We start from the raw sequence: 13,510 nt of genomic DNA on the forward strand, positions 1-13,510 counted from the left end.
GGTAATAAAGAAACAGCTGTGATGGCTCCATTTTACCGCGCAACAATGCGTGTGTGTTTAATGAATGAAATAGATAAGTTGTTCAAGTTTACAACCACCATGATTTACACACAAATCCAACCCTGGTTCATTGAGAAGTGCAGTAGGGCATGCCAGTCATGCTTAGAAATGAGGTGTTAGCTTGTGAAGCTGTGATACAGGACAACAACAAAGATACCTTGTGATAGACAAAGCTAAGTAATCCCACAGCCAACGAATCAGATCAAAGTTCTATACCCCATATACAAAATGCACTACAGTTACTCACCCAGGCTACACTGACGGCAGCGCCAAAAGCCGTGACTACATTAGTAAGAAGGAACTGTGGCATCAGGTGCATGGAACCCCACCACCTGCAGGTTCCCTTCCACACCACACACCCTCCTGACTTGGAAAAATATTTTTGTCCCTTCATTGACTCTGGGTTTAAATCCGGGGACACCCTCCCCAAAGGGACTGTGCAAGGAACTTCACCAGGTGTCCAGGGGTTGAAGAAGACAGCTCACCAGCACGTTCTCAAGGGCAATTAGGGATGAATGATACATACTGGTATTGCCAGTGATGTTCAGATCCTAAAACTAAATAATAAAAGACTGCAAAGAGATGAGTTATGACTCCTCAGCAGATATAACATCACCAACTCTTCAATATGTTAGATATGTGCAAAAGCAAGAACAATAAATTGTTAATAAATTGTTAATGAATGTTGGCGCCGGAAGCGTGGCGACACTTGCGGGCTGCCCCCAGAACACTCTACGCAAAAAGATGCATTTCACTGTGTGTTTCGATGTACATGTGACTAATAAAGATCTTATTGATCAAAACCATTCACAAATACAAAGGAGAATCATAGGCCATGAGTATGTAAATATTTTTCATGTTTGTTTATTAGATATCTTTGAAGAAGGGGTATACAATCCATTTTACCTCAAAGGAACAATCCATTGGTTCTCCCATCCTTTCCCTATCCTTGCAGCCCTACAATATTTTCCTTTTTAAGTTTATAACAAATTCACTTTTAATCATTATTACTGAATCTGCTTCTATCACATTTCCAGGCAGTGCATTCCAGAATGAAATCCACTGCTTTAAAAAAAATATTTCCTTCTGCTTGTTCTGGCAATTATTATAAATCCGTGACCTCTGGTTACCGAGTCCATTGCAAGTGGAAACAATTTATCCCTATCAACTCAATCAAAGTCCATGATAATTTTTAATACTTTTATTAAATCTTATATTAACATTTCCTGCATTTCATTACTGCTGGGTTATTTTCAGGGCTGGTGCGGAAAATTTTATTCTCAGTTAAGTCACTGCTGTAGTTCCTGACAATGATTTAATTTTTCAGTCATTGTGGTTATTTAGTGTTTGAGTAAAATATTTTCAGAATTGCACAAAATGATAAAGAACATCTTTGTTTATTTTTCATCTAATTTTTTTTGATGAAAGGTCACTTACTGAAAGTGATGAGTGACTCTGATTGGAGCAACTGTCATAGCTAAGAGTTTGTTAGAATCTACCCTTAAACAATAAATTTTTCAGAATCTACCTAAACCATTGGCCCAGGTTTTACTGTTACTAAAACCTATGAATCTTGATGGAGATATTTTGTACCAACTCATGTCACCTGATGTGCAAATGTGCTTCAAAGAGCATCACACGAGATGCTGGAGGAACTCAGTGATGCAGGAGCACCTATGGAGGGAAATGAACAGTTGATATTTTCGGTCGCAACCCTTCATCCGGACTTCAAAGACATTGTTGTCAGGTTGGAAGTTTGTCCTCAGTCACTGGTTCTAAATGCACATGTAGTATTGGCTGGATGTTTCCTTCCCAAAATCCATTGTATTTCCAATCAAACTTCAGAAATGGAGTCGAATGTGACCAACGATGAATTTCTTTTGTACGTGCAGTATTCCCAACACATATCTCTGTTGGAGACCATCAGTTAATGACGCAACTTTCTGAACACTTTCTCCACTTGACTATTGAGTCCTTTGAGAGCAAGAAAATATTTTTGCTTAAATTTACATTGTTGAGAGGATGATGAAAAAGCTGATGTTTATTACCAGTCCCTAGCAGGCCCAGAACACTGGTGGCTTGGCTGTCTTGAACCACTGCATGAAGAGATCTGATCTGGTAAATTTGGAAGCCTTGGAATGCTACTCAAATACCAGAATGTGTGAAAATGATCAGAATGTTGGAAATCAAAAATTAAAATAGGAAATGCTGGAAATAGTCAGCAGGTTAGGCTGCATCAATGGAGAGAGGAACAGAATTAATGTTTTATGGATCAATGACCTTTGATCAGTCCTCTGGTCTCTCACTAAAGGCTAGAAATTAGTTTGTGTAGTGCCTAATTTGACATTGCCCAAACTGGATCATACAAGAGGTTAGTTCACGTTTTTTTTATTTTCACATTTTCTTACAGCATAGAAGGAGGACGTTGAGCCCATCAAGACTATGTCACCTCTCAGAGTATTCCTTTCAATGTCAGTTCCCCACTTACTTCTGTAACCTATTCTCTCTCACTTGCCCATCAGCTGCCCCCCAATTCTCCTACCACCCACCTGCAATTGGGGTAAGTTAGCGTGCCAAGTAACCTCCCTACCTGCACATCCTTGGAATGTGAGAAGAGATCCGAACATCTGGGGGAAACCGATGTGTTCACAAGGGGAACATGCAAACTCAACACAGACAGTACCTGGTGTCGGGATCGAACCTAGGTTACTGGAGTTGTGAGGTGGCAGCGTGACCCGCTGAGCACTATTCTGGGTGACATCTCACTTGCTGTGAAATTGGACTGGTCCCTTCCAAGCACTGAACATCTTATGGAGACACGGAGACACAAGAGACTGCAGATGCTGGAATCTGGAGCAACACAAAAAGCTCTGGAGGAACTCAGCTGCTCAGCCAGTCCAGATGAAGGATCTCGACCTGAAATGTTGACTGTCCCTTTCCCTCCATAGGTGCTGCCTGACCCGCTGAGTTCCTCCAGTGCCTTCTGTGCTGCACTAAACATCTTACATTTAAGAGACTCTTAGGTAGACACATGAATGATAAAGAAATGGGGAGCTATGTGAGAGGGAAGGGTTAGATAGATATTAGAGCAGGATAAAATGTCGGCACAACATTGTGGGCTGAAGGGCCTGTACTGTGCTGTAATATTCTATGTTCTATATCTTCTCATCAGGTTCACACCAAATACCATAGTTATACCATATTTCCTTATTTCGTAAAAGTTGACTAATACATCCCATTCTCTCCGCCAGTTTGTAGCCCATTCCACACTAATTCGCCCCGTAAACTATTCTCCCAACATTCCCATCAACTGTGAGCTTCACGCAAACAAGGAATTGCACCTTGATGTATATGATAATAAACTAATCTGAAATCGGATTTTACCACTCAGCTGCACACAAGGGGAAATTTACGTGACCATGTATCCAGCCAACCAACACATGCTTGGGATGTGAGAGGAGAACAGAGCACGCAGAGGACACACAACCGTCACAGGCAGAATGAGAAAACTCCATACAGGCAGCACCCGAGGTCAGGATTGAACCTGTGTCTCTGGAGCTGTGAAGCAGCAGCTCCTCCAGCTGCACCACTGGGCTGCCCAATGACATCATCATTCACGTAACTCCTTGTTTTAGTCCATGCCAATGTAACTCGGAACAGGTGCTCTGCACGATGGCTGCCACTGAACAGTCCCAGTGGAACCTGGAACATATTGAGCCAGCTTGTTGCTTTTTAAAAAATATTTAAAAAGGACACATTGCTGACATCAAGAGACCTGACTTGGCAATTTCAAAAGCCTTGGAATGCTGCTCAAACACCCAAATGTGCAAAAGCAAACAGGAAAAATTTCTCTCTCCACAGATGCAGTTTGATTAACAGAGCATTTCCACGATTTCCTACCTTTTTTTAATGTTTCAGGTTGATGACCTTTCATTAGAACTGGGAAAAAGCAAAGAAAAACAAGTTGTAAGTTGTGCTGAAAGGGGGAAGGGGCAGAGACAACTACTTCTGTGACAGGATGGAGATCAGGAGATATTGTTGGTGCCACCGAAAGAGGATGTTTAAGTTCAGTGAGTAAAATAAAGGTTATCTGGAGAACTTGAATGTAGGAGGAGATGAATTAAACCTGAAACACTAGAAGATGTAAAGGAAAAACCGAATACTTGAAATTACGACAAGGGGATAATGTTGGAGCCTTTATCTGAAGGCTATAACATTATAGCCTTCAGTTAAAGATTATAGATACAGATTATGCAACAAGGTTATCTGAAATGTTTTGAAGTCATAGTAGTCAAGTCCTGAAAGCTGTCATGTGCTAAGTCAGAAGAAGAGGTGCTGTTCCCCATTCTTAAACTGAAATTCGTTTTAACAGTGTAGGAGGCCAAAGAGTGAGGGTGGGATGGAGAATTAAAGTGACCAGCAACTGGAAGTTCAGAGTCATCCTTGCAAACTGAATGGAGGTGTTCTGCAAAGAAGTCACCCAGTGCATTTGCAATTGACGAGATTCTATTGAGTAAAGAAGCTTCTTCTGAACTCTCTATAGGATTTCTTGGTGACTGAAGATGAAATCAGTTGACAGATAAATGATTCAGACATTCTTTACATCAAAAGCACAAAAACACAATGACAAAAGTTGTAACACACAAAATGCTGGAGGAAATCAATGGGTCAGGTAGCATCGATGGAGGGAAATAAACAGTTGATGTTTCAGGCCGAGACCCTTCATCAGGACAAAAGGTGTAGTATTTCTATTCATTTAACTTAATTTAAAGGAAAGAATTTACTTTTGGTTGCCATTTGGAAATATTTAGCTGAGACTTTTATTCGATGTTGCATTTAGATAGTGTTAACTTTTGCAGAGGTGACCACATACATTAGCTGATATTCTCCCACTTGTTTAGGAGAAAGGACAAACAATATATTTTTCCTCACATTCTTTGAAAAACAGGACAATGAAATTGCTCTTTAATTCAATTTAGTTTTATGGCGCAATTTGAGCAACATAAGAAACGGTAAAACTGCCACAATAATTCCCCTTGTTATGTTGTGTCAGTTCATTGCGATGCTATCTTGCTTCAGAATGTTGTGGGTTCAAGCCATAAAATTTAGGCCAAAACTCCAGTGTAGTACTGAGGGAGTGCTACACTGTTAGAGGTGACTTCCTGATTATTTCTGCCCTCTCAGGTGTCACTAAAAGCAGCACAGTGGCAGTTAGTCAAGCCACCCATTACAGTGGCAGAGACCCAGATTCAATCCTGATCTCGGTGTTGTCTGCATGGAGTTGCCACATTCTTCCTGTGACTGTATGGGCTTCACCTGGGTGCTCCAGTTTCCTCCAATATCCCAAAGATGTGCAGGTTGGTAGGTTAGTTGGCTACTGTAAATTCCCCCCGAGTACATAAGTGAGTAATAGAATCTGAGGGATTTGGTGGGAATGTGGGGAGAATTTTTAAAAAATTGGATTAATGTAGAATTTGTGTAAATGGGTGCTTGATGTTCAGTGAAGACTCTGTGGGCTAAAGGACCTGTTTCTGTGCTGTATTGCTCTATGACTCTATGAATCTAAGAGGCTATAACTCTAAAAACCCCAATGTTGAACAGAAGAGTTATGCCTACTATCCTGGTTAATGTTTTGGCCTGCTTTTAATACTCATCTTTAAGTATCTGGGCATCAATTTATTTGGCCAGCATTTATTGCCCACACTTAATTGTCCTTGGACTGACTTGCTTGCTAAGTGATTTCAGAGGGTATTTAAGCAACAGCTGCATCGGTGGTCTGGAGTCACACATAGGCCACTCCAGGCAAGGATGATAAGCTTCCTCCCCTGACTTCTGCAGTGATCCAATACTGAACCAACAATCCAATAATTTTGAGGTCATCATAACTAAGATTAGCTTTCAAATTACAGATCATTATCTTACTTTAAATGCCGGGATTTGAATCCAGACGACTCAGCTGCTGGTCACGTAATTTAAACACTGCACCACCACTGTACCTTGTTGATAGCACAAGGATCTGGTCATTATCATTTGCAGAAACACACAAAATGCTGGAGGAACTCAGCAGGTCAGGCAGTAGCTGTGGAGGGAAATGGACAGTTGATGTTTTGTGTTGAGACCCTTCATCTGGACAGACTTGATGAAGGGTCTCGACCTGAAATGTTGACTGTCCATTTCCCTCCACAGATGCAACCTGACCCGCTGAGTTCCTCCAGCATCTTGTGTGTTGCTCCAGATTCCAGCAGCTGCGGTCTCTTCTGTCTCTATTATCATTTGTGGCTGAATACAAATCATCTCATATTTGTATTCTTAGAGATAACATCACTTAGAGATAACATTTCTTTATTAGTCACATGTACATCGAAACACACAGTGAAATGCATCTTTTGCATGGAGTGTTCCGGGGGCAGCCCGCAAGCGCAGCCACGCTTCCGGCGCCAACATAACATGCCTACAACTTCCTAACCCGTACGTCTTTGGAATGTGGGAGGAAACTGGAGCACCCGGAGGAAACCCACGCAGACACGGGGAGAACGTACAAACTCCTTACAGACTGTGGCCGGAATTGAACCCGGGTTGCTGGCGCTGTAAAGCGTTACGCTAACCGCTACACTACTGTACCTGCCCTCATTGGCTGTAAAGTCATTTGGGTTCACCCGAAGTTATGTTAATACAAACCTTTCTTTTCCCTACTAGAGATCAACGTAAGAAGACCTACAATGAATATACGTTGGTTGGCCTTCAGCCTCTGCCATGGCTGTTTTGAATAATTTGTTAACAGTTGTTGTCTAATTTTGTGTTGATAGGGTCTACTGAAGGTTGCCATAGACAACGCCAGGGCCCAAGAAAAACAAGTGCAACTTGAAAAGACGGAGTTAAAGATGGAACTGTTCAGGGAGCGGGAAATGAGGGAAAGCTTGGAGAAGCAGTTAGCCGTGGAGCAGAAAAACAGAGGTAGGTTGTGAGAAGACAGAGCTGTTGCATTGCTCCTGATAGAGACATGAAACCCAGTGTCAGATTGTGCTGCTGGACTTGCTCGCCACACTGTTCCAAATGTTCTTCAGGCATCAGTAGTGTGATCATCCTCTGATTTGTTATGGTCCATGAGCAGGAACTAAACCTCGGGCAGGTATCCCGAGACCCTCACCAACAAACTGCCTTTCACAGCTTAACTGTCAAAGGAATTCCCGTTGATTTTAAATATCCACAATAACCTAGCATGTATAAACAAACCAACAGGAATTAAATATTTACCACAAATTACTTCAAAATAAAAAAAATAATAAAATTGTTTTAAAAATCTTTTGTGATAGAAATGAATCATTAAGATTAATTGAAACAAAACAAATAACTTGACTGAATTTGCCTTTCCCATCAAGGTCTGTGACCACACATATGCAAAGGGGGCTGTACTACAGGCACTGTGGCTGGTGTGAAGCTGTGGGGCTAATTGTGTGCGCCCTCAGCCCAAAGTGTTGGTGTCACCTCCTGTACTCAGTTGTGAGTTCGGAATTGGAATGGGCGATCGACTGGGCCAGCATCTGACCACAGGCTCATTCCTGACTTCCATATAGCAATGAAAAAGCAGGGAAAACAGGAGCGAGCTAAGCCACAAACTTAACGCAACTGGCAGTTCTGGACAGGACCCCAGCTGTTCTAGCCCAAGAACCCAACATGGCCATACCATAAAACAAACATTACTCCAGCCTGTGTGTGTGTGTGTGTGTCCTTTTTCCAGCAATAATTCAGAAACGATTAAAGAAAGAGAAGAAAGCAAAGAGGAAATTGCAGGAAGCACTTGAATTCGAGACCAAGCGACGAGAACAAGCTGAGCAGACATTAAAGCAAGCTGCCTCTGCGGACAATCTCAGGGGCATGAATGGTAGGAGCATAACTCAGTATAATACACCTCTGTAGGTTCCTTAACCTTACCAATCTCTGGTAAACTTTGCTTCAATGGAGGCCTGTTTTGCATGGCTTCTACCATTTGTTATCACTACTCGAACCCCCTCCCAAACAGCCTCCCTTGTTCGACTCTCTATAAACTTCAACTGGTCTAAAACTTTTCTACTGGCTCCAAACTTGCACTAAGTCTTGTTAACTCAGAGCCTTAATTGGCTCTTAAATAATGCCTCAACTTAAAATGTTTGTCCTTTTCCTCAAACCCCTTTCTGCCCTCTACAATCTCTTCCAAGTTTCTGATATCTTTCCCCTCCTGTAATTCTGGTCACTTGATCATTTTGTCGCTGTATCTCTCCACCACTGGCCACCGTGCCTTTAACTCCCAAGGCCCCTAAGCTCTAGAATTCCCTCCATAAAGTTCTGCATAGGGCTATGTGGGAGGGAAGAGTTGGGTAGATCTTAGAGCAGGATAAAATGTCTGCCCAACATTGACGGCCTGTTGTGTTCTATGTTCTATGTTCAACATCTTTCTACATCTCTTTCCTCCTCCAAAGTATCTCTTAAAATATAGAGTAACGAACAATCTGCTGAAGGAACTCAGTGAGCCGAGCAGCATCTGTGGGAGAGAGAGAAATTGTCAATGTTTCAGGTTGGAATGCCGCTTCAGTCCTGATGTAGGGTTTCGATCCGAAACGTCGCCAATTCCTTTCCCCCGCAGATGCTGCTCGACCTGCTGAGTTTTTCCAGTAGGTTGTTTGTTGCTTCAGGTTCCAGCATTTGCAGTCTCTTGTGTCTACTTTAAAGTATACCGGTTTGTCCATTCTTTAGATAAGTAGCACTAATGTGTGACAGCCTTAGTTATTGTTTGAATTTCCCTTGTGTGTCACCTCACCCCATTTTTCCCACTTTAAGGGTGAAATTATAGGTGAAAAATACCAATGTTGTAGTATTCTGATAGTGGAGCAAGCTTATGAGAGAAGGAGCAACAAGGCATTATAGTACACTTGGGCTTTGGAACATATGCAACTTTAATAACAACTCTCTGACCTCCCTGTCTCAAAGTGAACTGAATAATGGAAAGGTATTTTGTACCAGTGCTAGTTTGAAAACTGACCTTAGTACTCTGATCTGCTTTTGATAGATTCAGTGACCCAGGAACTGGAGGCTGATCGCAGCACTGGACGAACAGATGCTGAAAGGACAATACAAGGTACTTGTTGGCAACAACAGTAAATCTAGCTCTCTGCAACATATACTGCTTTGCTTTCCCTTGTTATTCAAGCATACAGGTTTCCAGTGCGGTCGTGACAAAACACGCTTTGGCAAGGTCAATCCTCGTCTGTGTGTTTACACCGTGAGTGCAAGTTGATCCAAAATCAAAATATTTTCCATTAGAAGTCACCAATCCCTTTGAGCTTCAGAATTAAGAATGTGCAGCTATTGGGTAATTTCCCTGTCAATCAAACTTGGTGACCACACCACTGTCAGTATCTGAGATTGACCTAATGCCCATAATTTGTCTATAACTATCACAACAATATTCCAGAGAAACTATCCTTCTCTTTCTGGCAGAAGTTGCTGTGTTCCCTGTTCTTTAAATACACTCTTTACTATGTAATTTGAATTTGATTGCTGTAAAAGAAAATATTTGCTGGGATTCATTTGCCACACCCAAGCTTCAATTCATTTGCTGATGCAATGATGGTAATAAATAGTCTGTCAAAATAAATTTAGCTGTTTCTTTAGGTTTTTGCAATCCCAGGACATCACCAAGTGCCTTCTGGCCAATGAAGAATTTTTTTGAAATGCACTCAGTATTGAAACGAAGGAAATGTGGTGGCCATCAAGCTCCCACAAGAAGAGCCATACAACCAGATAATCAATGTTTAGTGATATTGTTGAGGAATAAATACTGACTATTCCACTGGGGAATAGTCAGCATTTATTCCTCAACAATATAGTGCCTTGAACTCTTTTATCTTTGACTGAGAGAGGGGACAGGGTTTCTTGACCTGCATTCCACACAAAGCTTGACCTGGTCAGCAAAGTCATATCTTTGTGTCTCTAGCTCTACAAGTCTCTGTAACTCTTTAAGAGATCTCTACTCTCCCAATCTGGCCAGTTGATCAAAGCCAAAGTTAATCACTTCACCAGTGACAGCTTTACTTGCAATTAACATGACCCGAGGCACTCGAATTTTCTCTCTGTCTTTCCTTCCTCCTTTAAAATCTACCTCTTTGATCAAGAATTTGGTCATCTCCCCTCCTATCTCCTGGTAGTTAAGGGGCAAATCTTGTTTGATAATTCTTCTATCACATAGCTTGAATTGTTTGCTGCACTAAAGGCACTATATTGGTATTGGTTTATTATTGTCACATGTACCGAGGTACAGTGAAAAATCATGTCTTGCACATCGTTCACACAGATCAATTCATTACACAGTGCATCGAGGTAGTACAAGGTAAAGCAATAACAGAATGCAGAATAAAGTGTTACAGTTAGAGAGAAAGTGCAGTGCAGGCAGACAATAAGGTGCAAGGTCATAACGAGGTAGATTGTGAAGTCGAGAGTCCATCATAAATGGAAGTTGTTATTGAGTCCAATTTTTAAGTGAAGCCTAATTAGGTGTGTGTAATGTAGATTCAGCTTTGTAAACAACAGCAATTTGGTGGCTTTGAAGAACCTTGGAGAGATTTTCCTGCATGGTCTTCTCTGATTCACATCACAGTTCAATATTTGGCCATCTCTTTGTCATTTACAGATCACCTCTTGCTGAGGTGTACAAAAACATTGCACACATTTACCACACATGGACTGAACATTCTAGAGCATAGTTGCACAGGTATCAGATTCCTGTGCACATTTTGTTAGTCCATGCTGCTTAGAGAGGACAGACCCTCTGAGAGGCAAGTTTGCTGTTGACTTGTTTACTAAAAAAAAAATTATTCCTTTATTCTGAGCTTTTTGGAGGTGGAGGATGTTTCATAAACTTTATTTCACCACCCCATCTCCAGAAATGACTTCTACTCCACACACAGCTCTCTGTGACTTAGGTTCAGTCCGGATCTTCGGTGCTGTCTGCGTGGAGTTTGCACACTCTTCCTTGATCGTACATCTCAATGCAACCTACATTCCAAAGATACGCTGGTTGGTAGGACAACTGACCAATGTAAATTGTCCTAGTATAGGAGGGTGGGAGATGAGTCAGAGGAGTTGATGTGCATGTGGGGGGAGGGGGGAATAGGTTACAGGGAAATAAGTGGGGGATTGGGACTGATGGAATTGCTCTGAAAACCAGCATTTGATCAATGGGCCAAATGGCCTCCCTTCTGTTGCAAGAAAAAAATGAGAAAGAGAAGTGGACAAATTAAAGTGGGTTTTCACCTTGTCTGGCTCACTATTGTCTAGTGGGACACATTACCCTGTCTTAGAGAACTTGCTCAATTTGTATTCCATTGTCCCACAAGTTCAGAAGGTAACGACTAAAACCTACTTGTTTATTCGTGGAGCAGAATAGTAAAATTAGAGTTTGCATTTTTATTCTGCCTTATTTGGCAGTTCCAGGAAATGCTGCAATCTGTCAATCCCCACCCAAAGTGAGGCAGTTCCAAAGTTCATTCAAATTCTGCCCCATGTCTAAGTTACCTCTGAAGCATTCTGACAGACAGTTCTCCAGCTACTTTTTGAACACAAGATACTAAATCACTGTGATATTACCACAGAATTGTTTTCCTTCCTGTAGTTTTCTTTTCGACCATTCATTCCTGGAGTATCTTTTCACCTTATTTTCTAATTTCCCCTTCAGTGAGACAGTGGTGCAAAGTGACTAGTTTATGAGTTATTGTTCAGCCCTTGAAGCCTGAGGTGCCCTTCACCAAACATAGCTAAGGCCCCAATTACAGTTCACTTCATGTTGTCCACCTGGTTTCATTCAGCCATGACCTCTCTGCTTGCTGACAGACTTTGGCTTCCAGTTGAGTCATGCCTCAGTTTTAAAATTCTTATCCTTGTTTTCACAGAGCCTCTATGATCTCACCTTCCCAATCTCTGTAATTTGCTTCTGTGCTATAATCTGCCCATATAATTCTCCAATAATTCTCAGCTCTACATTCACCCCAAATTCAGTTGATCCATCAATGGTGCTGTGTCTTCAGACGCCAAGCCCTCAAACAAATAGAATCCAATCCTTAAATCTTCTTTACCTCCTTAATATGTACTCCTTTGACCAATCTTTCCCCAAAATCATTTGGTTTTGTTCATCTTACTCTCTTTAACCAGCTTTGTACGTGGCACAGGAAGTAACCCTGAGATTATCACCTTGAAATCTATTTGTCTATTTAGTTTCCTAGTTGTCAGTCTGGGTAAAGGACCATATTAAACCGTGAATCAAAAGATTGTGGATTCCACCACTGACCCAAAGACATAAACACGTAATCCAGGCACAAGGAAGTGTTACACAGCAAGGGATGCTATTATTTTCAGATGAAACATTAAACTGAGGTCATGTGCACTTCCTCAGTCCCATTGAAATGATCCTGTGACAGAATCTAATGAAGGTGATGAAACAAGTTCTCCTCACTGTGCTGGTTACTATTTATTCATCAACTACATCATCATCCCAGGTAAATGGCAGTTCACTTCATGGGAGCCTGCTGTGCCTCATGCCCCTGTATTACAACAATGGTCGCATGTCAAAGATACTTCATTGGCCATGCAATAATGAGATTGTGGAATACTCATGATGTTGTAGAGATCATAGAGTGGTACAGCATTAAAACACGCCCTTTGGCTCACTGTGTCTATGCCAAACATCATGCCTATCTTTACTAATCCAACTTTCCTGCATTAATTCCATATCCTCTCTACCCTGCTAATTCAAATACCTGTCTAGATGCCTCTTTAATACTGTTCTTGCCTCCAGCACCTCCTCCAGCAGTCCATTCCAGATACCAACTACTCTCTGTGTGAAAACTTTTACCCCTCAGATCCCCTTTAAGCCTCCTCCCTCTCACCTTAAGCCTATGCCTCTAGTTTTAGAAACCCCCTATTGTGGGAAACAGACTCTGGCTATCTACCCTATCTATGCCTCTCATAATCTTATCTTCCTCTATTGTGTCTCCTCTCAGCCACCTTTGCTTCAGAGAAATACTCCCGTGGTAGATACACGTGCGCTGTGCACGTGCACACTCACACACATACACACACGCAGAGACACAGACACACACAGACACAGTTGCACACACACAAACACACACACACACACACAGGTGGACAAACACGCAGACAGACACAGACACACACAGACACAGACACACAAACAGACACACGCAGAGACACAGACACACACAAACATACAGACACACACACACACAGACAAACACAAAGAGATATAGACACAGACAGACAGACACACGCACACACACACACACACATGCCATTTCTTGCAGACATTTCCTGAATTTGTTTTTACTTTCCTTTCAAAACAACCGACAAATATTAAATTTCATCTTCCTTGATAATTTATTTATTCCTGTATTCCTCCACTTTC

The 13,510-nt window shown here is 41.7% G+C and overlaps 1 protein-coding gene across 2 annotated transcripts in view; it reads left to right on the forward strand.

The window, feature by feature from the left end:
• Positions 1 to 13,510, forward strand: part of LOC127575842 (dachshund homolog 1-like) — a 489,887-nt gene that overhangs the window by 443,320 nt on the left and 33,057 nt on the right. For both annotated transcript variants that reach the window (XM_052026010.1, XM_052026011.1), the window contains 3 exons: positions 6,867 to 7,014; positions 7,799 to 7,942; positions 9,104 to 9,172. In XM_052026010.1, the coding sequence (XP_051881970.1) occupies positions 6,867 to 7,014; positions 7,799 to 7,942; positions 9,104 to 9,172 (361 nt within the window). The remainder of the gene's footprint in view (positions 1 to 6,866; positions 7,015 to 7,798; positions 7,943 to 9,103; positions 9,173 to 13,510) is intronic.

This window comes from Pristis pectinata, chromosome 11 (genome assembly GCF_009764475.1).
Source record: "Pristis pectinata isolate sPriPec2 chromosome 11, sPriPec2.1.pri, whole genome shotgun sequence".
NCBI classification, from domain to species: Eukaryota; Metazoa; Chordata; class Chondrichthyes; order Rhinopristiformes; family Pristidae; genus Pristis; species Pristis pectinata.